Here is a 24,732-nt window from a genome sequence, read left to right as displayed (position 1 = left end):
GCACCCCAGGGAAACCCTCTTTACATTGGGTCAGGGAGGTGACCTGAGTAAGGGTGGTGTTACAACCCCACCCTAATCCTCTTAACGTAAAATTACAATCACAAAATGGAGGACAACCACACGATACTGGGAATCTTGGCCTAACCAAGTTGACGCATATTTTTGGAGGGACACAATTCAATCCATGACATTCCTGTGGGTGTTTCACTCTTCCTTGATAACCTTGCCCAGTTGTCAGCATATTTAACTTCTGTTTTTGAATTGCCTGAACCCTTAGGGAGCACTAGAGGCACGTGACCAAACAGATTCCTGGGTCTAGTGTGCAGAAGGAGCAAACTAGGGACCCTGGGTCAAATTCTGCCCTAGGTGGGTGCATTTCAGCTTGCACAATATTTGAAAAGGCAACTGAATTAGGGGCCAACGAAGATCTCAATAAAAATCAGGATTTCCAGCTTCTTTTGAAATGTTAGAAGATCTGGTCTGGGTTCTACCTGAGGAAGGCAATGCCTTGCAGCGCAGACTCCTTTAGCTGGGGTCTGCGTGCTTCACTTCCCCGCAGTCCTGCCCAGCCTCCAGCCCTCATTCCTGTGACCTACCTGATGCTATCGGCCCCTGGCCCCTCCTCTAGGGAAACGAGCCACCATCTGGGAAGAGTCTACTTCATGATCAGCTACTGGTCTTACCATGTAGCCAGGGGGTTGTTGGACATGCAGCAGAACCATTTCTGTGGAATGCAAATAATCTTTTCAAAAACATAATTATCTTATTTTTTTGTCGCTGCAGTAACAATATATACAGCAGAACGTACACCAATTCGACAATTTCTGCATGTACAATTCAGTCTTACCCTCCTTTTCCGAATTGTTCTTCTGCCATTAACATACTCACTGTCCCCTAAGTTTCTTATCTAATCTTTTCAAGTTGCTGTTGTCAATTTGTGCACAAAGCTCAAGCCAGATAGTCTTTGCTAATTAAGCTAAACTATTGTCTGGTTTAAAGAAAACTTCAGGGGATATTTTGGATTGAAGGTTTAAGGTTTAAAGATTATCTCAGGGCAGTAGTTTCAGAGGTTCATCCAGCTTTCATGGCCCCAGAAAGTCTGGGGAATGTACATGATCTTACCCCACAGGGATGCCGTGGACACCATTGTGGAAGGAAGAGCTGATTGCCAGGGACTGGGCATCATCCATAGGTGGCAGCTTCCTTCTAGACTGGAGTTCTGAAGCCCGCTATGCTAGGGCCCAAAAGAGACGTTCTGGTGGGCCTTGCTGTTCTCCATCCTTCATCTTTCACTTGGACTCAGATTTTCTTTCTGCTGAATACTTGGTGGATATAAAATCTAGGTCAAAATGATGGACAAAACAACTCAGAAATGGCTACCTAAAAAGTAGCATTTTAAAAATGTTAATCTGGAAATCCCTTCGAGCACTCCATATGTTCTAGAAGGGCAGGTATAAGCCATTTCTGTGTTGGCATTTGGGGTGGGAAGGTCTGTCTAGGCATTGCAAGATGTTTAGCATCTCTGGCCCTCTGGTTACCAAATGGCTGTCGTGCCCCTCCCCTACACCAGTTATTGTGACAACTACAAATGTCCCTGTGCATGTCCCAACATCCCCAAAGGGAGTAGTCTTGGTACACTTGAAAGCCACTGAAACATATTTCCAGGAATTTGAACACTCCAAGTGAAAGGATGTTAACATCACTATTGTTTGTGGCCTCAAGTATCCTATGCCTCCCTTATGGCATTCACCATTTTCTTCCTTGGATTTCAGCTAGTTGTCTTAAACTCTTTCTCTTTCTCAACTCAGTTCTTTCAGAGTAACTCATCACTGTAACTCCCAATATGCCTTAAAGGAAGTAGGGGCTTGATAGATGTGCTTGAGTTAATAAATGTTAATAGCTCCAGGAGTCCAAAGAACAAGCAAATCTGTGTCATCAATACTTCAGTATTGGCCTTTAGAAGCTATTATTGGTATTTTAAATATGCAAGCAACACCTTTTAACTGTAGTTAATGAGCAAATCCTGTTTTAGGTAAGATTTGACATTATTAAGTTCTTACTGTGTCAGATCGACTCGTTGGCAACGGGTTTGGTTTGGTTTTACTGTGTACCAGTCACTGTTCTAGGCACTGAAAAGAAAACGGTGAACCTGATAGATGCAGTCCCTGCCCTCTTGGAATTTACAGACTAGTAGGGGAGGGGGCAGATAATGAACAGGTTAAGAAATACGCACGATAATTTCAGTGTTACAGCAAAAGTAAAGCAGGGTGATATGCCGAAAAGTAACGGGTGGGAACAGTGCTACTCAGAGAGTGTTCAGAGAAAGCTTCTTTGAGGAGGTGACATTCAAGCTAAATTTGAAAAATGAGAAGGAGCCACGCATGAGAATATCTGGGCGGGGGGGGGGGGGATTAGGGAGGGAAGGACTCTCCAGACAGGGGGGAACCACAAATGCAAAGGCCCTGAGGTAGGAGTGAACCTGATATATTTGAGGAACAGCTGAAAGGCCAGTGTGACTGGAGATGGTGAGAGCAAAGGCAGAAGAGTACAATGTGAGATGAAAGAGGTGGGCACGGGCTATATTTTGAGGGTAAGCAGTTTGGATTTTATTCAAAGCATGATAGAAACCACTGGAAGGTTTTTATTCAAAGCACGATAGAAGCCACTGGAAGGTTTTGAACAGAGGAGTGATATGACCTGACTTAAGGTAAAAACAAAATCACTCTGGCTACTGTGTAGAAGAGATTTTATGGAGGCAGGGATGGAAGAAGAGACACTAACTAGTTAGGAGACTGTTGCAATAATCGGGGCAAGAGATGATGGTGGCTTGGACTTGGGTGACGGCAGTGAAGATGGAGAGAAGTGGATGGATTTGGAATGCGTTGTAGAGGTGGAATCAGAAAGGCTGGCTGAAGGATCGAATCTGAGGGCAAGGGAGGAATAACTCCTAGGTTTTGAGCCTGAACAGTCGTGTGAAGGATGATTCTACTTAGGGAGATGGGAAACACTGGGGTTGGGGGTCGAGATTGAGGTGGAGAAATTTAGGGGGCTGCATTTGTACACTTCTCAGGTTGAGATACCAATGAAACATTCAACTGGAGATGTTGAATAAGAAGCTGGATATCAATGTAAGGCTTGGCTGAAGTTTCAGCCTACATAAAAATTAAATGCAAATTAAAGCTACTTTAAGTTGCCATTATATACTAATAAAAGTAGCAGAACTAAATAAAAATGGTAAAGACCCAATGTGAGCAGGGCTGCCGGGGAATCAGGCGTGTTGGTAGTGCTGATGGCGTGATATATTGACTTAACCTTTCAGGGGAACAATTTGATGATATGTAATGAACCATACTGGTGATATACGTTGAGAAAATAATTATAAAATTTCTGTACAAAGATTTTCACAGCAGCGCTCTTTCTTATAGTAGTAATATAGAGCAGTAGTACTCCTCTTTTGGAAAGAATAGTACTCTTTCCAATAATACTTGGAAAACCCAAATGCCCAAAGAGGAGGAATAGCTAACTAAGTGTATAGTAACAGTGCAATTCTCTATAAGCAATAGCCATGGAAAATGAGAACTATGTTGACCATATCAATATCTGGAATTATTATTACGACGAAAACAAAAGCAATTGCCGTTGAGTTGACTTCGACTCATGATGACGCCACGTGTATCAGAGTAGAACTGGGCTCTATAGGGTTTTCAGTGGCTGATTTTTTGGAAGTAGATCACCAGGCCTTTCTTCTGAGACACCTCTGGGTGGACTCGAACCTCCAACCTTTTGGTTAGCAGCTGAGTGCGTTAATCATTTGCACCACCCAGGTACTCCCAATATTATTAAAACAGGTGAAAAACCAGATCATGATGGTATATAAGTACAACTGTATAATGTTCACATGCTGCTCATGCTGAAAAATTTACATTTACAGTTGTTTTATTTTTTTTGTTAATCATTACATCTTCTTCTGATTTTGTGCCTCTTTCTCTCTGGCAGAACGTTCCTGGGTAGGAACACCACAGTGGTCCATCATGAAGAGTTTACATAAATTGTGGTTTCTCTAATCTTGCCTCCCTTGATCTCAGTTTCAGCATAAGGTATTGGGTAATATCCTATTCTGCCAGCATGTATTCAAATAAGTTTGCCTTGGGGTTTTTAAAAGAATGCTGCTACTCTCAGAAATTGTTTAGTATTGCAAAGCACAGCCCCATGTGAGGGTTGCTTTTCCCCTGTAGGTGGCGACTTGTGGGCAGGAATTCTGCTCGTAATTTTTATATCATGAAGATAAAACTCAGCAACAAAACACTGGTGATTTCGTGATATCCATTCCCCACAAATAATACTCTGATTATACAATGAGTGAGGCAAAAGTAAGAAAGATACTCAGCCATATAGTCCTTTAAATCCCTCCCTGATAGTTTTTTTTTTTTTTTTAATATTATGAAGAAGAAGCAGTGAGTATAATTTAGTAGCCTCGTGGTAAATTGGAAACCCTGGTGGCATAGTGGTTAAGTGTTATGGCTGCTAACCAAAGGGTTGGCAGTTTGAATCTGCCAGATGCTCCTTGGAAACTCTATGGGGCAGTTCTACTCTGTCCTATAGGGTCACTAGGAGTTGGAATCGACTCGACGGCAGTGGGTTTTTTGTGGTAAATTGATCCAAAGTATAAAGCAGCCTTCCTGGGTTAGTTGGGGTCAGAAGTATCTGAGGAGAGGTGAGCTGTACTAAAAATGTTCCTGGTGCTGCAAAAGGGGCAAAAACCCAAAAGACTGGTCAAACGGGTCTGCTGACTGGTCTGTGCATATTTTGAAAATAGCTCCCTTCCTTGCAATTATGGAATGGCTCCTGTACACGCTAGCATGCGGAGTTATGTAAATGCCTTTGCATAGTAAGGGCTAACACAAACCTTTCTGCAGGGTCATTTCTTTAGTGTCAGCCTCAGAAACGCTCAAAACACTTCGCTTTCACAAACATTATCTCATAAAGTAAGCATTAATATGATCTTTGAACATAGGGAAAAGAAAAAGTTGCACAAAGAGATGAACTAACATGCATTCAGTTTCTTCATTTCCAGATCAGTATCCTCCCCAACTAAACTCTATCAGAGCAGATTTTCTTTGAGTGGTGGTAGAAGAAATTTTTTTTTTCACTGTTGCTGTTAGTTGCCGTCGAGTCAGTTCTGACTCACGGCGGACTCTAATATTTCATTGTCACAAATTCATTATTGCTGAATGGCTATGGACCTCCAAAAGCCCCTCTCTATCCAGAAAGTCCCTAGTGCCCCAAGAAGCTCTTTCGGACTATCTTAATTTGGGAATTTGGTCCTTTGGAAGGTCATCTATTGGCTGTATTCCTACTGTTGCAACAATGAGTGCCGCTCATTTTAATGATGTGATTTTTAAATTATACGACATCACAGCATATGGTCAGCCTCATTTTTAAAATGTTGTTCTGGTTAATGATGTGTCAGAACACATGAATGTTCATCCGTGGCATCTTGACTGAAAAGCCGAGGAATATTTCTATTTGGTCAAGATTTACTGGGATTTTGCGCTAGCCAAAAAATTGGAAATTGGCTAGGTTGGACTGACACATAAATTGTGGCTGCCCTGTTGGCTTCCATAAATATGTTGGTATCATTTTATACATCTTAAATGTTTTCAACATGACTGACTTTTATATTCAAATGCCTGGAGGAAAATAAAGAAAGGCAGCAAAGATCTACTTCGAAAGAGGATACCGAATTGTGCAAATGGTCTTTCCTTCCACTGTTTTTAAAAAGTGAACCTCATTTGAGTGGCCTTGCTAGCACTCTGACAGCAAATGTTAGAGTGAGAAAGAGCAAGAGAGAATGCGTGGATGGATACTTTATGACTCAAGTCATAAACTTTTAAGTTTGTATTTCTGATCAAAAAACCGGAGCTGTATAAGATGGATCTCTTTAGTATCTTCTTTTTGAAGTGAGAGAAGGAAGGTGTTGGGGTGACTTCAGGTGTGGACAGTGCAGAATTGCTTGAGTCTGCACTGCAGGCTTGTGAGAACATCTCAGGCCCATTCTTTTTCTCTATTCTCTTATTCTGCTGTTATTCAGTCAGCTTTGTTACTAGATAGAAAAAAAAATTTTTTTTTTAGAGAGGCAAAGAAGATGGGGTGGCCAGATGACTAAAGAAAGTAGCCACGTCCTCTGAGAATCTACTGGAAATGTTCTGGCATGGGGAGCATGTTGAGTGAAATACCTTCATAAAGCTATGTACACAAGATATTGCTGGAATGCACACTGTGTAAACATTATTGAATAACTAATGTTTTAAAGTTAGAGGCACTCTCATTTCCCTCTGCAAAGCTATAAAGAATAAGTCATCTTAGTAGCGTTGCTTTTAATCACAAGGCTAGAAGAAAGATGTATGTTGTGTGTGTGTGTGTGTGTGTTGGAGATGTGGTGGAAGAGAACATGAGAATAGTTAAAATCTTTATTAAAATTCAACTTTTTAATAATTTTTGGAGGTCATGATCACGACATTCTTTGCCATCAGGGCTTGGTTTACACTAAACCCGAAACCAAACCAAACCCATTGCTGTTGAGTCTATTCCAACTTATAGCAACGCTATAGGACAGAGTAACACTGCCCCATAGGTTTTCAAGGCCATAAATCTTTATGGAAGCAGACTGCCACACCTTTCTTCCAAGGAGTGGCTGATGGGTTCCAATGGCCTACCTTTCTGTTAGCAGCTGAGTGTTTAACCAGTGCGCCACCAGGGCTTCTCTGGTTTATCCTAGGCTCTTAATAAACCTTAATTGAGTAAATTAACCTATACATATGAAGGTGATGAGAAACTTATTAATGAATTATGCCATTATTGTCAATTGAAGCACAGACCTATTAAAAAGGAATTTATAGGGCAAATTTGGTTGTTCAAAAAAATCAATTTTTAAAATTTTATTGTGGTAAAATATATGTAACAAAACTTTTGACTTTTTAACCCCTTTTAAGTGTACAACTCAGTGACATTAATTATATTCACCATATTGTTCAACCATCACCACTATTTGTCTCCACATGTTTTTCATCATCCACACAGAAACTCAGTGCCCCTTAAGCAATAACTCCCCATTTGCCCCTCCTTCCAGTCCCTGATAACCACTGATAAACTTTGGCCCCTATACATTTTTGCCTATTCTAGGTATTTCATATAAGCAGAATCATACAATACTTGTCCTTTTGTGTCTGACTTATTTTACTCAGCATGATGTTTTCAAGGTTCATCCATGTGGTAGCATGTATCAGGACTTCATTTCTGTTAGTGGCTGAATGATATTTCATTGTACGTATGTAACACATTTTGTTTATCCGTTCTTCTGTTGATGGAAAGTTAGGTTGTTTTCACTTTTTGGCTATTGTGAATAATGCTGCAATGAACGTTGGTGTGCAGGTTTCTGTTTGTATTCCTGCTCTCAATTCTTTTGTGTATATACCTAGGCAAGAAATTGCTGAGTCATATGGTAATTTTTTTGTTTAACTTTTTGAGGGGCTGCCAAACTTTCCATAGCAGCTGTACCACTTTACATTCTCACAGCAATGGATGAAGGATCTGATTTCTCCACATCCTCACCAACACTTGCTGTTTTTCATTTTTCTGATAATAGCTATCCTAGTGGGGGTGAAGTGGTTCTAAAGAATCAATTTTAAGTTATAGCCTACTAACTTATCTCAGTGCTTCTACTTGTTTTTGGTTTATATTTTTGGATATGTTTATTTGGCTTAGTTAAAAGCAAGGATCGTGTGTGGGGGAAAACAGATCTTTTCAGATCTATTTTCAAGAGGAAAGTAGGGCCTCATACAGATTTAACTGGATTCAAGGATTGGTACATACAAGTTTAGAGTTGAGACAGTATTTTTTTAATAATTTTTATTGTGCTTTAAGTGAAAGTTTACAAATTAAGTCAGTCTCTCACATAAAAACTTATATACACCTTGCTACACACTCCCAATTACTCTCCCCCTAATGATACAGCCCGCTCCCTCCCTCCACTCTCTCTTTTTGTATCCATTTCACCAGCTTCTGAACCCCTCTACCCTCTCATCTCCCCTCCAGACAGAAGCTGCCCGCATAGTCTCATGTGTCTATTTGATCCAAGAAGCTCATTCTTCACCAGTATCATTTTCTATCCCATTGTCCAGTCCAATTCCTGTCTGAAGAGTTGGCTTTGGGAATGGTTTCTGTCTTGGGCTAACAGAAGGTCTGGGGACTGTGACCTTTGGGGTCCTTCTAGTCTCAGTCAGACCATTAAGTCTGGTCTTTTTATGAGAATTTGAGGTCTGTACCCACTGCTCTTCTGCTCCCTCAGGGATTCTCTGTTGTGTTCCCTGTCAGGGCAGTCATGGGTTGTAGCCAGGCGCCATCTCATTCTTCTGGTCTCGGGATGATATAGTCTCTGGTTCATGTGGCTCTTTCTGTTGAGACAGTATTTTCATTTAACTGAGAGGAAAGAACCTGTTAAAGTTTAATATTGGATGTAATCATGAGTATTTTCCAGAAATATCTGCCTGTTTTTGCTATGTTATGAAATAAATCAGTTATAACTTAAAATTTCTGCAGCTAGATCAGTGGTTGCTGGATTAGGGGTGGGGGTAGGAAAGCAGACAGAGAGAGAATTTGAAGTAGCACAGTACACATTTCTGGCTGATGAATATGTTCAATATCTTGATTGTGGAATGGTTTTACAGTGGGTATGTGTCTTAGTCATCTAGTGCTGCTATAACAGAAATACCACAAGTGGATGGCTTTAACAAAGAGAAATTTATTTTCTCACAGCCAAGTCCAAATTCAGGGCGTCAGCTCCAGGGGAAGGCTTTCTCTCTGTGTTGGCCTTCTCATCAGTCTTCCCCCTGTCTAGAAGCTTCTTTGCACAGGAACCCCAGGTCCAAAGGAAGCCCTGTGTTCCTGGCACTGCTTTCTTGGTGGTATGAGGTTCCTGTATCTCTCTGCTTGCTTCTCTCTTTTATATCTCAAAAGAGATTGGCTTAAGACACTATCTAATTTTTTAGACCTCATCATTGTAACTGCTGCTAATCCAGTGTATTACATCATAGTGATGGGATTTACAACACACAGCGAAATCACAGCAGAAGACAAAATGGTAGAGAATCATACAAGGGAATTATGACCTAGCCAAAGTTGACAGATATTTTGGGGGGACACAGTTCAATCCATGACATTTCACACTTTGGCCCCCAAAATTCACATCCTTGCCACACATAAAACATATTCACTCCATCATATCATAACAAAAGTCTTAATTCAATTCCAAGTCCAAAATCCAAAACTTTTTCTTCATCTGTGAAATGCAAAGTATAAGTTATCTGCTTCCAAAGTACAGTAGTGGAACAGGCACAAGCTAGACATTTCCATTACAAATGGGAGAAATTGGAAAGAAAGAAGGCATAACAGGCACCAAGCAAGTCAGTTAGAACACATTACATTAGCCCTCAAGGCTTTGCAAATACCTGTCTCCTCTGAGACCATTTACACAATGGCCCTGCCCTTTAGACTCTAGGTGTTGGCCACATTTTCCAGATTCTGAGTGGAGGCCCCTTGGCTTGGGCTTCAGCTCCGCCTCCCAGGCCCACTGGGACGGCAACTCTGCTCCCTCATCTTTAGACACACCATTCTCCTGGTCCATCTGAGTGGTGACTCCACCCTTAGAAACATCAGAGGCCATGGCTCCACCCTTTGAAACCCCAGAGGTCCTGGCCATACCTTTTGAGACTGAGGCAGCTCGGCTTCCTATGTTCCTTGTCTCTTCAGCTTCTGCTTCCTGGTTCCTTGGTCTCTTGGCCCTCGGGCCTCACACCTGCATCTGCCCTGCTGGGGCAAGTGTTCCAAAGCGCAGCAGCTCCACCGATAAGTTCCTGGAGGCACCCCACTCTGCCGGTAAGCCTGCTGCGCACAGGCACTGAGCTCTCTCACTCCGTGGGTCGGCTCCAGTGCCATCTTGCACTGGTCTCCTGGTTCTGCTGCTGCTGCTGCTTTTCTGCCACTGCAGGTTCTCTGCTGTGCTGGTCCTCTGCCGCTGTCGCTCCTCTATCCATTCACAGCTTCAAAATGGCTTCCGCATTTTAGGTATCTGTTAGAGCAGCACCCTACTCTGTTGGTACCAAATTCTGTCTAAGGCATCTAGTGCTACTATAACAGAAATACCACAAGTGGATGGCTTTAACAAAGAGAAATTTATTTCTTCACAGTAAAGTAGGCTAAAAGTCCAAATTCAGAGTGTCAGCTCCAGGGGAAGGCTTTCTGTGTCAGCTTTCTCATCAATCTTCTCCCAGACTAGGAGCTTCTTAGGTGCAGGGACGCTGGATCCAAAGGATGCACTCTGTTCCTGGCACTGCTTTCTTGGGGGTATGAGGTTCCCACGTCTCTCTGCTCGCTTCTCCCTTTTATATCTCAAAAGAGATTGGCTTAAGACACTATCTAATCTTTTAGACCTCATCAATCTAACTGCCACTAATCCATCGTATTACATCATAGTGATAGGATTTACAACACACAGAGAAATCACAGCAGAAGACAAAATGGTAGACAATCACACAATCATACAAAGGAGTCATGACCTAGCCAAGTTGACAGATATTTCTGGGGGACACAATTCAATCCATGACAGTATGTATATCAAAACTTACCAAAATGAACGCTTTAAACGTGGAATTTATTTATATCAATTATAAATCAATAAAGCGGTTTTAAAAAAATAAATTCTGCAGCCTATGGTGTAAAAAAGTAGCTAGCATTAAAGTTGCCAAACTCTTCTTTGTTATTCAAAGCCCTATTGTAATCTCCCAGGCTTCAGTCACAAACTTTGATTATAGGTTCTGTCACCTATATGCATTTACAACGATGGCAGATAGAGTCTGGCAGATAGAGTCGTGTCTTTGGTGGCAGGAAAGGAGTTGTTACTGTGTTAATTTGCTTTGACCCTTTTCCTGGGCAAGTTTGTGTCAGCAGTTGTCAATTGCTTCCTTTTAATAGTTTGTCATTATCATTGTGTGTTTCCTCTTTTTTCTTCCTTTTTTTTCCCATTCCTCTCCTGCACTCCCAATCCACTTCCCAGGGGAAATACTCTTAACAATTTGATGTACATCCTTTCCAGATTTTATATATGGAGGCAGGTGTGTATGTGTGCACGTTTATATTACCTGTATTATATTACTTTTGCAAAACAGGGTTATATTGTACATTATTATTCTATAATTTACTTTTGCTTTTTATTTCTTCCTCAAAAAAGTATCATGGACATTCTTCCATGTCACAGATAGTGAGGATGGTAGACACAAATCTACCTTTTATGTCCTTTCTTTCTTCCTTTCTTACCTTGCTCCCTCCCTCCCTCCTCTTCTCCTTTCTCTCCTCCTCCTTCTTTCTTTCATTTTTTTTTGTTAGTGTTTTTTTGCTTGAGGAAAAACTTAAGAAGCTTCACAAAAAGAATGAATAACTGTGCATCCATGTGCCAGGCACTGTGCTAGTTCATCTTCAGTGACCTGCAAGAAGTTGCCAATGACATTGCTGTAGCATTGAGGACCTAACATACGTAAAAAACCTTCTACTTGGTACCCATTAGGTCCTTAATAAAATTTTTTTACTGTTGTAAAAATTATATAACACAACATTCCAATTCAGTATTTTCAGGTGTGCAATTTAGTGGTATCAATTACATTAATCATGTTATGCAACACCACCCATAATCACTGCCAAAGTTTCCATCACCATAAACACCCTCTGCTTCCTAAACAATGGCTCCCCCTTTCCTCTTCCCTCCCGCCCCAGGTAACCACCAATGAATATTGGTCTCTATACATTTACCTATTGTTCAATAATTTTTTCAAAAATAAGGTTTGAAAATTAGCTGTCTATTTTGGGAGATTATTTCAAGATAAAAATATTTCATCTTAAGTGATTCATCATAAGCGAATAATTTTAAGAGCTAAAACCTGTGAACAATTGGGGAAGATAGGAGAAGAACAAATGTCTCAGTTTATTGTTCTTGTTATTGAGAAACAGGACTTTGAGTTGTGAGGATTTTAAAGGAGACTAGTGTTTTTTATTTTAAAAACAATTTCTCTTGGGAATGTCAGAAAAGAGCTTGAATGCTTCATAATTAAGGTTTAGAGTCCTAACACCGGAGAGGCGCCAGTGAAAAAATAGACTCTAGAACAGAGGTCATAGAATGGCAAGCCAAATGGGGCCCGCATAGTGCTTTCAATTTTTTTGAATTGATAGCCAACATCTAAAACTCAGATTTCACATTATTGTTGTTAGTTGCTGTCACCTGGGCTCCGACTCGTGGTGACTTCATGTATAACAGAACTAAATGTTGTCTGGTCCTGTGCTGTCTTCATGATTGTTGGTATGTTTGAGTCCATTGTTGCAGGGGTTGTATCAGTCCACCTCATTGAGAGTTTCCCTTGTTTTCATTGACTTTCTACTTTACCAAACATGATTTCCTTTTCTAGTTTTTTGTCTTTGTTGATGACATGATCAGAGTAAGAATGTGGAAGCCTTGCCATCCCTACTTCTAAGGAACATTCTGGTTGGGTTTCCAACTCCTCTTGAATAATAGGGGTATCTGGCCTTCCTAGAACCTCCTTCCCTCATGGCAGCTGGTGCTAAGTAGCAGTTACCCTTTTTAGACTGAACATGTACTGTCTGGGTCCCCAGTCTCTGCCCAGTATTCTTTGCTTACTGATACCATCTTGTTGCCTGCTGTAGTCATCTGAGTTGTGACCCCTGGTATAGAATTTACTGCTTGTTTTTGCTTCAGTGCAGGACGGAAGCAATAGCCAGTTTTTTAAAAATGTCAGAAATACAGTGCACCAAATACTGTAAAATACTATTTGACTCACTGCTTTCCAAATTTGCCAGTAATCTTTATTACAGTTCAGGAAAGCATGGCTAAATTATAGAAACTTGTTTTACTGTGTAGAAATCACCATAAAGTGTTAGCTGTTTGTGACACATATGAAGCATAGATTTAGTTTTAAAAAGTTGATGATTTTTAATAGTAATTGTGAATTTAATCTTAAGTGGAACAAGAAACTGAAGTTTTAAATAAGATGCATTTATAGCAATCATAATTTTAAATGATTAAAAAATGAATCTATTAAGAGTTTGATTAAATCAGTAAAAAAATTTTTTAAAACTGCTTGGCAAAAACATCATAACACAATCTCTGAACTTTCTTCCAAGGTATACTTAGTCTTGATAAGATTGTAGTTAAAATGGCACTACAATCAGCAGCTTCATACATTTTTTTTTCTTATTTTAAGCTATTTCCCTAGGATAAATTTGTGGAGCAAATTACTGGATCAAAGAGGGTGACTATTTTTATGATTCTTGGTTTGTTTTGCCAAATTATTCTAGAAAAAAGATGTAATTTTACGTGATCTCTAGCGAGATATGAAGGTGCCATGTTTTTTCAATTCTCCCAGAAATTGGTTTTCATAATTCTCATTTGTTTTTGTAAAACCGATTGAATTGGAATTTTATATCTTGAAACTAATTAAAATTTAGATGTTTGTATCAGTTCGCCTTGTTGCGTAACAAACCATCCCAACACTTAATGAATTAAGCAACCACCATTTATTATTTCTTCCAAGGTTGGTGGGGCTGTTCTGCTGATCTGGCCAGTTTCAGCTGATCTTGGCTGGACTTGCTCCTGTGTCGGTGGTCAGTTGGTGGGTTTATTGGGGCTGACCAGTCTAGGATGGCTCATCTGTGACAAGTGGGCTCTTATTCATGTGGTCTCTCATCATCCAGCAGGCTATCCCAGGTTTGTTTTTGTAGTGTGGGCAGGTCCCAAGGGAGAGCGGGGGTGCTTGAAACCTAGGATTAGAACTGTCTCTCTGCTGTTTCTGCCTCGTTCTGTTGGCCCAAGCAAGTAAAAAAGCCAGACCAGATTCAAGGGCTGGGGAAAGATAGACTCTAGCTCATGATAGGAATATCTCAAAGCTACACTGCAAAGGATGTGGATACATGGAAAGGGGGAGAATCAGGGTCACTTTTGCAGTCTTTCTACCACAACAGTCAAATGAATGTCATCCTTCAAAGTTGTCATCTTTTAGTGCTCTATTCTCATTCCAATGATGTACCCACTCACTTAAAAAATAATTAGAGTATATGGGTTTTTGTGTGAGAGACTGACTTGATTTGTAAACTTTCACATAAAGCACAATAAAAATTATTAAAAAAAATAATTAGACTCTGTCTTGGAATTTCCATCTAAGGAGGATAATAAGTCAATTAAGAAAACCAGTTTGTTCTTTATAGTCGTTCATTCTATCCAGCATTCATGATTCTAAATATTTTTGGGTGATTTCTAAATATCAAATCTATGATAAAAGAATTTACAAGTTGACCTCAGCCGAGGCCGATTAAAAGAATGTAATCCAGGCTTTGAAATCAACCCAAGAGATGCATTCTAAAATGTTGAAACAAAGACAGTATCACTGGACTAAATGGAGAACTTGACATCCTGATTACTTTGTAGTGGCTAGCTCTATCTCTTAAATTTTTTTTTTCTGGACTGTTTTTAAAAAGATGTTGCTTTAAGTTAGGTTGTATAAATAAGTACCTACGGGCAGTAAATCGTTCAGTTCAGTATATCATTATTGAATATCAAATTTATTTTTCTCCTAAAGGAGCTTAGTGTTGGTTCGTATTTATATTGCTCAGTACACCAAACTAATTGGATTTTTTTCTTTATTTTGCTATTTAGATAATATTTTTGGAGAAGGAAAACCCATTTATTCTCATCCTAGTTCAGTGTTGCTATCATATAAGGATTTCTGGAACCTAATATCTAAGGATACTGCTTTTGATAACCTTTTAAAAAGCCTATACAATCCTTGTCTCCTGAAGGTAAGTTGACTTGAGTTGTCCTTCAGGGACAGCTATTAAAGAATTCTGTGCCTAAAAAGTTACCCAAGATTTAGTAGTAAATTTTGTGTTAGAATTTCCAACATCTGGCCATACATATTTGGGTCTAAATCTGAAGTTAACAACATTTAACAACTTAGGTGACATATACTCTGAACAAAACCCACTTTTAGAAAAAAACTCCATTATTGGGAAATGATATTTTAAGTAAGCAAATAGGAACAGAAACCCCTTATTCCCACTGTTAATGATCTTAGTCACCTTGAAACAGCTCAAAAGAGTTTGTTAGTATGAAATGCCAGTAAGCATTCATGTTTTGAAGTTTTCCCAGTTCCAAAGTAGAGGGCAAATTCACTGTCATCAGTAGAAGAGGTTGTCCCCTCCTCACTTGAACTTAGAGTTCAATTTAGTTAAAGTCAGCAGACTGGAGGAATAGGAGTAGATGTTTATTTCCATGTAAGACTTGAAAACAACCTAGACAAAAGATACTAAATCACATGCCTGGGTTAGAACTATCAGTTGGGTGCGTGTTCATGAATGTGCTACGTGTATTTTACCGTTGCCCTGTTTCTGTACCACTCCAGCAGGTTTTTATAGGACTTTACATTTGAGAATAATTGTACAATTGATTGGGGGCTTGGAATCTTGGGGTCTTATTGTATGGACAAGTCATTTAATTTTCTTGAATCTATCTGAATTTCCCCAACTATAAAACAGGCATGAAACTACCTATGCACAGGTTGCTTCATCAATCAAATGAGATAAAGTAACACTATTACTGCTAATAATAATAGTCATAGCTTATGTTTATTGAGAACTTCCTATGTGTCAGGCACTGTTCTAGGGATTTCACACACATTCACTCATTTAATCCTTCCAGAAACCCTACTATCTCTATTTTACAGTTGAGGAAACTGAGGCATAGTATATGGAAACTCTTTGAAAACTCTAAAACAGACAAAACAAATGGAAGAGATTAATTTAATTCTACCAATAGTATACTTTTTCCCTACGAATTTGGCATAAGTCCAGCAATGTTAGCACCATTTCAAAATTCAAATCTGTGTTTTGCTCCATTTATATCAAATTTTTCTCTTTTGCTCTCTAAGAGATCCTGAGGCCACCATGACGGTCACAGTGGTGTATGATAACTCTGAGGCAACAGAGCTCTGTGCAGCTCAGCACCTCTACCTCAAGCCCATAGCAAAATTGATGATCAATGTGTTGCTCCCAGAGAGTACAGAACCTGTGAGACCCTTCTCTAACTGGGAAGTTCTTGATCAGCTCAAAAGCCTGATTTGTCCTGACCAGTTTACCACAGTTCGGCTCTCCAAGAGTACCAAGGACTTCATTCGATTCGAGGGTGAGGCTGAAACCCGAAGTTTGGTTCAGATCCTGAAGGCAAAGTTACATGGGAAAATCATCAAGCTGAACGGTTTGAAAACCGACTTAAAAGTAGTGGCTACAGATGCCCAGGGAGAATGGGAACATTTCCCCAAGGCAAAGGAGACCTCTTTGAGTGATGGGACTGAAGAGCAGGACCATGATAAAAGCCCAGATTCTATATATTTCCAAGGCTTGCCCTGTAAGTGGTTTGCACCTAAAGGTTCCAGTGGGGAGAAGCCATGTGAAGAGATTCTTCGTGTCGTCTTTGAAAGTTTTGGGAAGATCAAGAATGTGGATATTCCTATGCTTGACCCCTACAGAGAAGTAATGACTGGTGGGAGCTTTGGAAATTTTAGCTTTGGCTTGCAGACATTCGAGGCCTTTATACAATATCAAGAGTCAACTGACTTTGTAAAAGCCATGGAGTCCCTTCGAGGAATGAAGTTAATGCTTAAAGGGGATGATGGGAAAGCTCTGGCATGTAACATTAAGGTAAGAAGTGGCCAGAGTTGCTTTTATTTTTACTGTTCAGGTGGTCCTGAGTAAAAGCTGGAAGGGAACTACTAGAATAAATTTCCCTGGATCCCACTAAGCTCTGATCTATAGGTAATGTAAAGATTTGGGTTGTCATTAGTAAGTGTCTTAGTCATCTAGTGCTGCTATAACAGAAATGCCACAAGTGGATGGCTTTAACAAAGAGAAATTTATTCTCTCACTGTCTAGTAGGCTGCAAGTCCAAAGTTAGAATGTCAGCTCCAGGGGAAGGCTTGCTTTCTCTGTTGGCTCTGGAGGAAGGTCCTTCCCATCAATCTTCTCTTGGTCTGGGAGCATCTCAACGTGGGAACCTCAGGTCCAAAGGACGTGCTCTGCTCCTGGCTCTGCTTTCTTGGTGGTATGAGGTCCCTCTGTCTCTCTGCTTACTTCTCTTTTTATAGCTCAAAAGGGATTGGCTTAAGACACTCTAATCTTGTAGATCTCATCAATGTAACTGCCACTAATGCATTCCATTTCATCCTAGTGATAGGGTTTACAACACATAGGGAAATCACATCAGATGGTGGACAGTCACACAATACGGGGACTCATGGCCCAGCTAAGTTGACAGATATTTTGGGGGGACACAATTCAATCCATGACAGTAAGTAAGTGTTTAAGAAGAAAAACAATATCCTGATTTGAGTACTTGTTCTTCTGCAGTTAGGCATGCTGCTAGTTGTGGTTTTAAAGTAATGGTTGTTATAACCTGGGACTCTGCCCCAACTTCTTGAGGGCACTAAAGGATTCTTCGTGGCCCCTATGGAGCTATCTCATATGCTTATTCTATTTGACAAGTTGCTGAGAGAGAGGGGTACATGCAGTTTCTCTCCTCTTTACTTTTGGGGTCACAACCCATGTGACTATCTTAGGGCCACAGATCAGGTGATAAACTGTGGCAATTGTTCTTTTTTCCTTCTCATTCTGTCCCTACACCCAGGAATAATATGAATATATGAGTGATCTTTATTGCATAATAACTAGTAAGGTATTAATAACCATCTTGAGCTCTTATATTATCTGTTTCTGAGATGTGAATCTTGGTTATCGTGGCTTTGGTTTCTTCATTTGGAACTTTTCTTGTTAAAGAAAAGACATACGGGCTTCAGGTTTTGATACCTGGGGTATGGGTTAGCAGAGGGGGGAAGACTTTGCTTGAAAGACAGATTTTTAAGAACTCAGAAGCCCTTGTGTTGAGAAAACAGCACTGCTAGAAAGATTGTCAGTGCTTGTAGAATAAAGTCGAAACTCCTTAGCAGGGCACTTATGGTCCTCCACAATCTTACCCCAACCTACCTTTCGAACTTTCTCCTCCCAACCTCCTCTTCCCACCCCTTAGTCTCCAGCTAAGTGGAATTACTGACTAATCTCCAAATGCTTCTCAGGCTTTCTCTGCTGTGTCTTTCTTTACACCTGATATTTCCTCTTCCTGGAATCTCCCTACTACCCCAATCTCCAGATGGTGAAATCCTATCCATTGTCCAAGGCTACCATCTTCATGAAATCCTGCCCCCTTCAGTTCTTCCCTGTGTTCCCAAAGCACTTTGTCCCTACTTATCCTTTAGCATTTCTCACATTGTCTACTGTATTAAAGCTATTGATATACATGGCTGAACTCCTCTCCTATACTATGAGCCCCTTGAGGGAAAGGAGTATGTCCGTATTCCCCACAGTACTTAGCACTGGATGTTGTCTAGAGTAAATGTTGTATAAATGTGGTTGAAATGAATAGAAGAACCATCACTGATACTGCCTTTGGAAAACAGGCAGTATCACCAGCAACATAGCCTGTGTCCTACGTGTGATTAAGGGTCCTAATCCAGTCAGAGAGAAGGAAACAAAGAATGGGTCAGATCATCTCTTACAGCCCTAGTTATTCCACCTGTGAAATATTTGACTGAAACTTCTTGAAGACTTTAAAGGATTCTTCATGACCTCTATGGAACTATTTCATATGCTGATTCTATTTGACACGTTGCTGAGTGGGATTTGTGCAGTTTGAAACCACAAGAAGAGCTGTTTACTCCCTCTTTACTCTTTGGATCACAGTCTGTATTTTCAGGTGGTCTGTCAAATAAGTTGCTAAAATATAATGTCAACAAAGTTGGATCCTTTATTTTCAAAATCAGCCTGTCTATCCAGTCATGGGGTCCCTAGGTGACACAAGCAGTTTGCACTTGGCTACTAACATTGGTGGTTCAAACCCACCCAGAGGTGCCTTGGAAGAAAGGCCTGGCGATCTGCTTCTGTAATGATTACAACCAAGAAAATCCTATGGAGAAGTTCTACTCTGTCACATGGGATTGCCATGAGTCAGAACTGACTCCATGACAACAGGTTTGGTTTTTTACCCAGTTATATCACTTCATTGATCTGAATGCTTTGGTCATCACCCCTTGAAGTCTTTATCCAGCAGTGGAAAAAAAGATGCAGCTAAACCCTCTCTTTTCTCTAAATCAGTCTTTAGCATTAATTCGGACTTTGAGCTTCAGTAGCTTCCTGTGAATGTGAAGTTTCCAGTTACAGTGCCAGTTGCTGTCGAGTCAACTCTGACTCATGGCAGCCCTGTGTGTGTCAAAGTAGAGCTGTGCTCCATGGGATTTTCAATGGCTGATTTTTTGGAAGTAGATTGCCAGGACTTTCTTCTGAGGTGCCTCTGGGTAGACTCAAATCTGCAACCTTTCTGTTAGCAGCCAAGGGCGTTAACCATTTGTACCACCCAGGGACTCCATATGACACGCTCCTTATGTTAAAATATTGTTTTAAAGTCATGAGCTAGTCAGTCAGAGCTAAGATACGGCAAACACTCTAATGACCATCTGTGTATAACTGCCCAGCTTAAAAAGTAAAACATTACCAGTAAGATGAGAATCAGCCCCTTGACGTACTCCTCCTTTGGTCACATTCCACCCAAAGGTAACCGTGATGACAGAGTTGTTGTTTATCATTCCCGCGCATGTTTAAATAGCTACTTCTGCTTCTTTTTTTTTTTTAAGCAAGTCTATTTGTAATTCTCAATCAGATGTTCACTTTATTTCAAGATTTGAACAGTAGCTTAATAATCATGATAGCCAGATCTTATGTCTCATTAGGTCAGTCTTCTTGCATCTTGCTTCCTCCCACCCCCTTTTAGGCTGTTTTTGCCTCTGGTGATTAAAAAAAAATGCTTTAACGCAGTTGATTTTTATAACAAACCAGGGGTGATTTACTCAGGTCTCTCAGAGCCTGTGCCTGTAAGGGCACTGTGAAGCTGCCTGTGATTGTATGTGAAGTGAGCTTCTCAAGGATTCTGCCAGAGAACATCCTGGAGCTCACAAGTGCTGTTCAGCAGGAGGCTGACGAGCAACGGAGCAGTATGGGTACTGGGATGGAGAAGATATTTTGAATTCGCTTGATTTTGAAATGACATATACCATCTTCATTTTATCCTTCTGGCCTAGGACACACTTGGCCAGCTGACAAACTTTTCTAGTGAAACTTTGAATTGTTTTGGAGCAGGTTATGTTTGATACAACCAAACACTTCAGTGAAGGAGCTATAAGAAGGAGGAATCAGGAAAGGCTAAAACTACAAGAGCTGGAGGAAGAAAGGAAAAAAGAAAAGAAGAGAGAAGAGGAAGAAGCTGAAAGGTAAGGAGACCAACTTTAATGAAGAGGTTTTTTTTTTTTTCTTTTGGTTTATGGCTTTATCCTTTTGGGTAAATGACTAGACTTGATAGATAACATTGAGGTAGGTGCAAGAATTGGCCCAGACTGGAAAACTCCATTGAAATATACAGTCTTTCAACTGTGCTGTTATAAAACCAAAGTGACAAAACAGTTGAAAACAGCAGACTTCAAACAAAATATGTTGGTTAGAGGAACAAGTGGTAAGGAATGATGGGACTAGATGAAAATGTCTGGGAAGAAATGATAAAAACACCAGGAACTTTTACAGTGGAGATTCTAGCCTACCACTGTAAAAAAAAAAAAAATTTAGGTCTGGAAAAAATTCCGTTCCATTAATGGTCAATAATCAAACTAACCCATAGGCAAGAAGGCATGAATTTGTTGGGACCATTTTCATTTTTGGCCTGTGTTCTTTCTGTGAATTTAAGGAGCTTCCATCTTTATTTCTTAAGTTTATAGTTGTTTCCCAGTTTAGGGGTTTGAGCCTAGAAAAGACTATTGGATTGCCAAAGGCTTACCAAGAGGATATAAATGGGCCAGAATTATAGGGTTCTGAAAACCAATTTTACCTTCTGGCCCCTCCCCTTCCATGTTTATTCTTCTAGTTTTCCATGTAAATTGTAGTGATTCCAAAAAGGAGATAAAGGGTACCCTTACATATGCCTCTCACTTTTTTGCCTGGTGGGGTGACAGGAATTACCTGAGATTCATGTCTGTGAAACTTGGCTAGAGCTTGAGCCCAGTCAAGACAACTATTACCTCCAAAATTCTAGGCTGAACATGCAGTTTAGGTAATCATTCGGCTTTTGGCTAAAGTCCTAACTCCTCACGTAATTGTTCCTTCTTTCCCTCTCCCCATGTTCCTGTAAGGGCCTAACCACAGCAGTTATAGTTTTCAGAAAACAGCAGCAAAAAAGCCCATATTCTTTTAGGCCAGCATGTTTTTATGATAGTACACTGTGTTAAGTAATGTGTGCCAAGGACCAGTTCTCACCCTTAAGAGGTTCTGAGTGCTTTGACTATCTTTATTTGCCTGTGTGAAACCAACCCACGGAAGGTTTTGATGTCAATAAATAAATAAAGAAACAAATAAACAAATAAATAAAATCACCACTTTGAAAGCTGGATCCAATGGTTCCTGCTTGTGGCTTGAGAAAGTGGGGGCTAGAGGCCCTTTCCTTTGAATTCTGTAGCCGACTTCTTTTGATACTCTATCTCTGCAAGAGACCTGGGTTCGATTCCCAGCCAATGCACCTCATGTGCAGCCACCACCTGTCTGTCAGTGGAGGGTTGTGTGCTGCTATGATGCTGAACAGGTTCCAGTGAAGCTTTCACACTAAGATGGACTAGGAAGAATGGCCTGGCAATCTACTTCTGAAATTCAGACCCTATGAATTGCAATGGTCTGATCCACAACTGATCACGGAGCTGGCACAGGACCAGGCAGTGTTTCCTTCTGTTGTGCATGAGGTCACCATGAGTCGGGGGCTGACTTGACGGCAGATAACAACAACAACATTGCAGCATAAGGTCTCCTTTACATGCTTCTGTTTGCCCAAATCAGATTATATGTCTTTCCCCCTTGACTGATGCAAAGGGCCTGCTCATAAATTGTTTGCCTTTTTTTTTTTTTAATCATAAGTTGTCTGTCCCAGGCCCTGGGGTTAGCAGTGGTCGATTCCTGGAGACCTAAACCATCTCTACTCCCCTGGTGCCGGGGTGGGGGAAGGTGGGGGTGGAGGTCAAATATCTAATAAATACCATCTGAATAGTTTATGGTAATCATAATCATTCTCCAGAAAAAGAAAAGACGAGGAGAGGAAAACCCAGGAAAAGAGGAGGAAGGCCAGGGTCAGGAGGCGAGTCTTGAAGGAAAGAGACAGACATCGGAGAAAGAAACAGAAGGACAAAGCCAAAGCTGAGGTGTCTCAGGAACCTGACTCCTCAGAGGAGTGGAAGGAGAGGAAGTACCTGCTGGCTCTGAGGCGTGTTGAGGCCCTTCGGTTGCTACGCATACTCCTGAAGAAAATTGCAGTAAGCCCATTTCCCAATTGTTGTTGAGTTTGGGTAGGTATAACCTTTCTGAGAAGTCCCTGGGTGGTGCAAGTGGTTAACGTGCTCAGCTGTTAACCTCAAGGTTTGAGGCCCAAGTCTACCCAGAGGCTTCTTGAAAGAAAGACCTGACAGTCTACTTCTGAAAAATCAGCCATTGAAAACTCTGTGGTGCACAGCTCTACCGTCACACACATGGGGTTGCCACGAGTCAAAGTTGACCCGAAGGCAGTTGGTTTATCATTCTGAGACATTACCTTTATACTTAATGAGTGGCTTCTTTAAAATCGGGAAACCCTGGTGGCGTAGTGGTTAAGTGCTGCAGCTGCGAACCAAAAGGTCAGCAGTTCAAATCCGCCAGGCGCTCCTTGGAAACTCTATGGGGCAGTTCTACTCTGTCCTACAGGGTCGCTATGAGTCAGAATAGACTTGACGGCAGTGGTTTTTTTTTTTAATTTAAAATCAGGGTCACAGAAAACCCATTATACTCATGGGATTATTTTAAAATAGGCTAATCTAATCTGTAATAACCCCAATTATGGATTTATAAAAGGGGTATCCAAATTCTCTAAAGGAGTTGTGTCTCATCCCTGCCATCCAACACATACACTTTATGTTTCTAAACTTCTGGATGCTATTACCCAGAGCAGTTAGTTAGTGTATCTACTTTTCTGTTTCTGATCCATGGAATAGAAAATAGCAGGGGGAAGAAATGGATGGTGTGAGTGTTAGGTTTGTCACACTGTAACCTTACTTGTCCATTCATCTACAGCAGGTTTGGATAAGAAGGAAGAGCCTTGAGCAGATACCTTTGTGTAGCAACTCATCTTAGTCTAGTTGTAAACGATCTGATAAGGAATTTCTCATATTACAGAGCAATTGTTTGCTTTGGAGAGTTTCATTTTTGAAAGGTGTTTTTTTTCCACTGAGTGAGCGCCTTAATATAGCCAGACTCTGCAGCTGCCCCAGATTAAAAGCCAAAAAGGCTCCCAAAGTGTTAATTTAAAAAATCCACAGTCACTGTCTTCAAATATGAAGAGTGAAGGGCATTCGTATTAGGTAGTTAATAGATACTTAATTAATATTATATATAGTTAATAGATTATAGAGAGTTTGTGGATATTTATGTACATTTGCAGTCTGGGCCTGTAGTGTGGACAAGCATTACACACAAATCACTCATTAGTGTGGACGATCAAACTTAGTAAAATCAGGATCAGAAAAATCTTACAATTACATTTTTAACAAGGCTGGCTGGATCTTTTATAGTTTACCTTAATGACTGCCAGGGGTGACTCCTTTTTAAAGAATTTGTCTCTAAATGTATGCGCCACCTAACTCTTGGCACCAGTAATATACCTGTTACACAGTCTGCAGGTTTGAATCCCAGGTAATCGGCAAACACTGCCCTGATTTGTATCAGGTGTCAGTGGGTGCACAGGGCAAACTCTCTCCGCAGGGCGAGGCTTGTGGGCAGCACCTTTTACATGCCCAGCAGTTACGCAGAGCAGAGAGCACCACTGTCATGGCCACGTTTTCTCCTTGCTGCCTTGCTTCTTACTGAGATGGGGAGGGGAGGTGGAACTCAGAGACTCCTCACCTGCAATCCATAGTGAGAGACTGGAGTGAAAAACAGAAAGACGTCTTATCTTTTAAGCCAGTTGATCCTTTTAGACAACTCCATCTGATATGCCACACATTTCTCCCATCAGTCTTGTATGAGAATTTTCTGGAAGGGCTAGAGATCGTTTCTTATTCCTCTTCATATCCTCAGCCCCTAGCACAATACCTGGGACATTAGGATCTCAGAAGTTTTTGAACCAATGAAGAAAAGGTCATGAACTTTGAAGGCCACGTAAGGCATGGTGCCTTCTAGCGTAAGGATGGGCACAGGCATAGTAAAAGCAGCGCATATTAGACTAAGACATCTAATTGTGTGCCTCCCATTTCCTAGCACAGTATTATTCCTGGAGCCTTGGTAGCTCAGTGGTTAAGAGCCCAGCTGCTAATCAAAAGGTCAGCAGTTTAAACCCGCCAGTTGCTCCTTGGAAACTCTATGGGGCAGTTTTACCCTGTCCCGTAGGGTCGCTAGGAGTCGGAATCGACTCGACAGCAACAGGTTTTTGGTTAATGTTGTTCCTAATTTGGATCTATCCCAGGT

General features: G+C 40.7%; 1 protein-coding gene across 4 annotated transcripts in view; it reads left to right on the top strand.

Annotated features, from left to right (window-relative positions):
* The window catches only part of LOC100659932 (A-kinase anchor protein 17B), a 123,875-nt gene that overhangs the window by 93,595 nt on the left and 5,548 nt on the right, over positions 1-24,732 (top strand). For all 4 annotated transcript variants that reach the window (XM_064277531.1, XM_010594668.3, XM_064277532.1 and 1 more), the window contains 4 exons: positions 14,771-14,913; positions 16,041-16,809; positions 20,350-20,480; positions 22,319-22,553. In XM_064277531.1, the coding sequence (XP_064133601.1) occupies positions 16,057-16,809; positions 20,350-20,480; positions 22,319-22,553 (1,119 nt within the window). In that variant the 5' untranslated portion in view covers positions 14,771-14,913; positions 16,041-16,056. The remainder of the gene's footprint in view (positions 1-14,770; positions 14,914-16,040; positions 16,810-20,349; positions 20,481-22,318; positions 22,554-24,732) is intronic.

The sequence above is a fragment of the Loxodonta africana genome, chromosome X (assembly GCF_030014295.1).
Source record: "Loxodonta africana isolate mLoxAfr1 chromosome X, mLoxAfr1.hap2, whole genome shotgun sequence".
NCBI lineage: Eukaryota > Metazoa > Chordata > Mammalia > Proboscidea > Elephantidae > Loxodonta > Loxodonta africana.
Note: the sequence above shows the minus strand (reverse complement) of the source record. Positions and strands in the feature narration are given on the sequence as shown.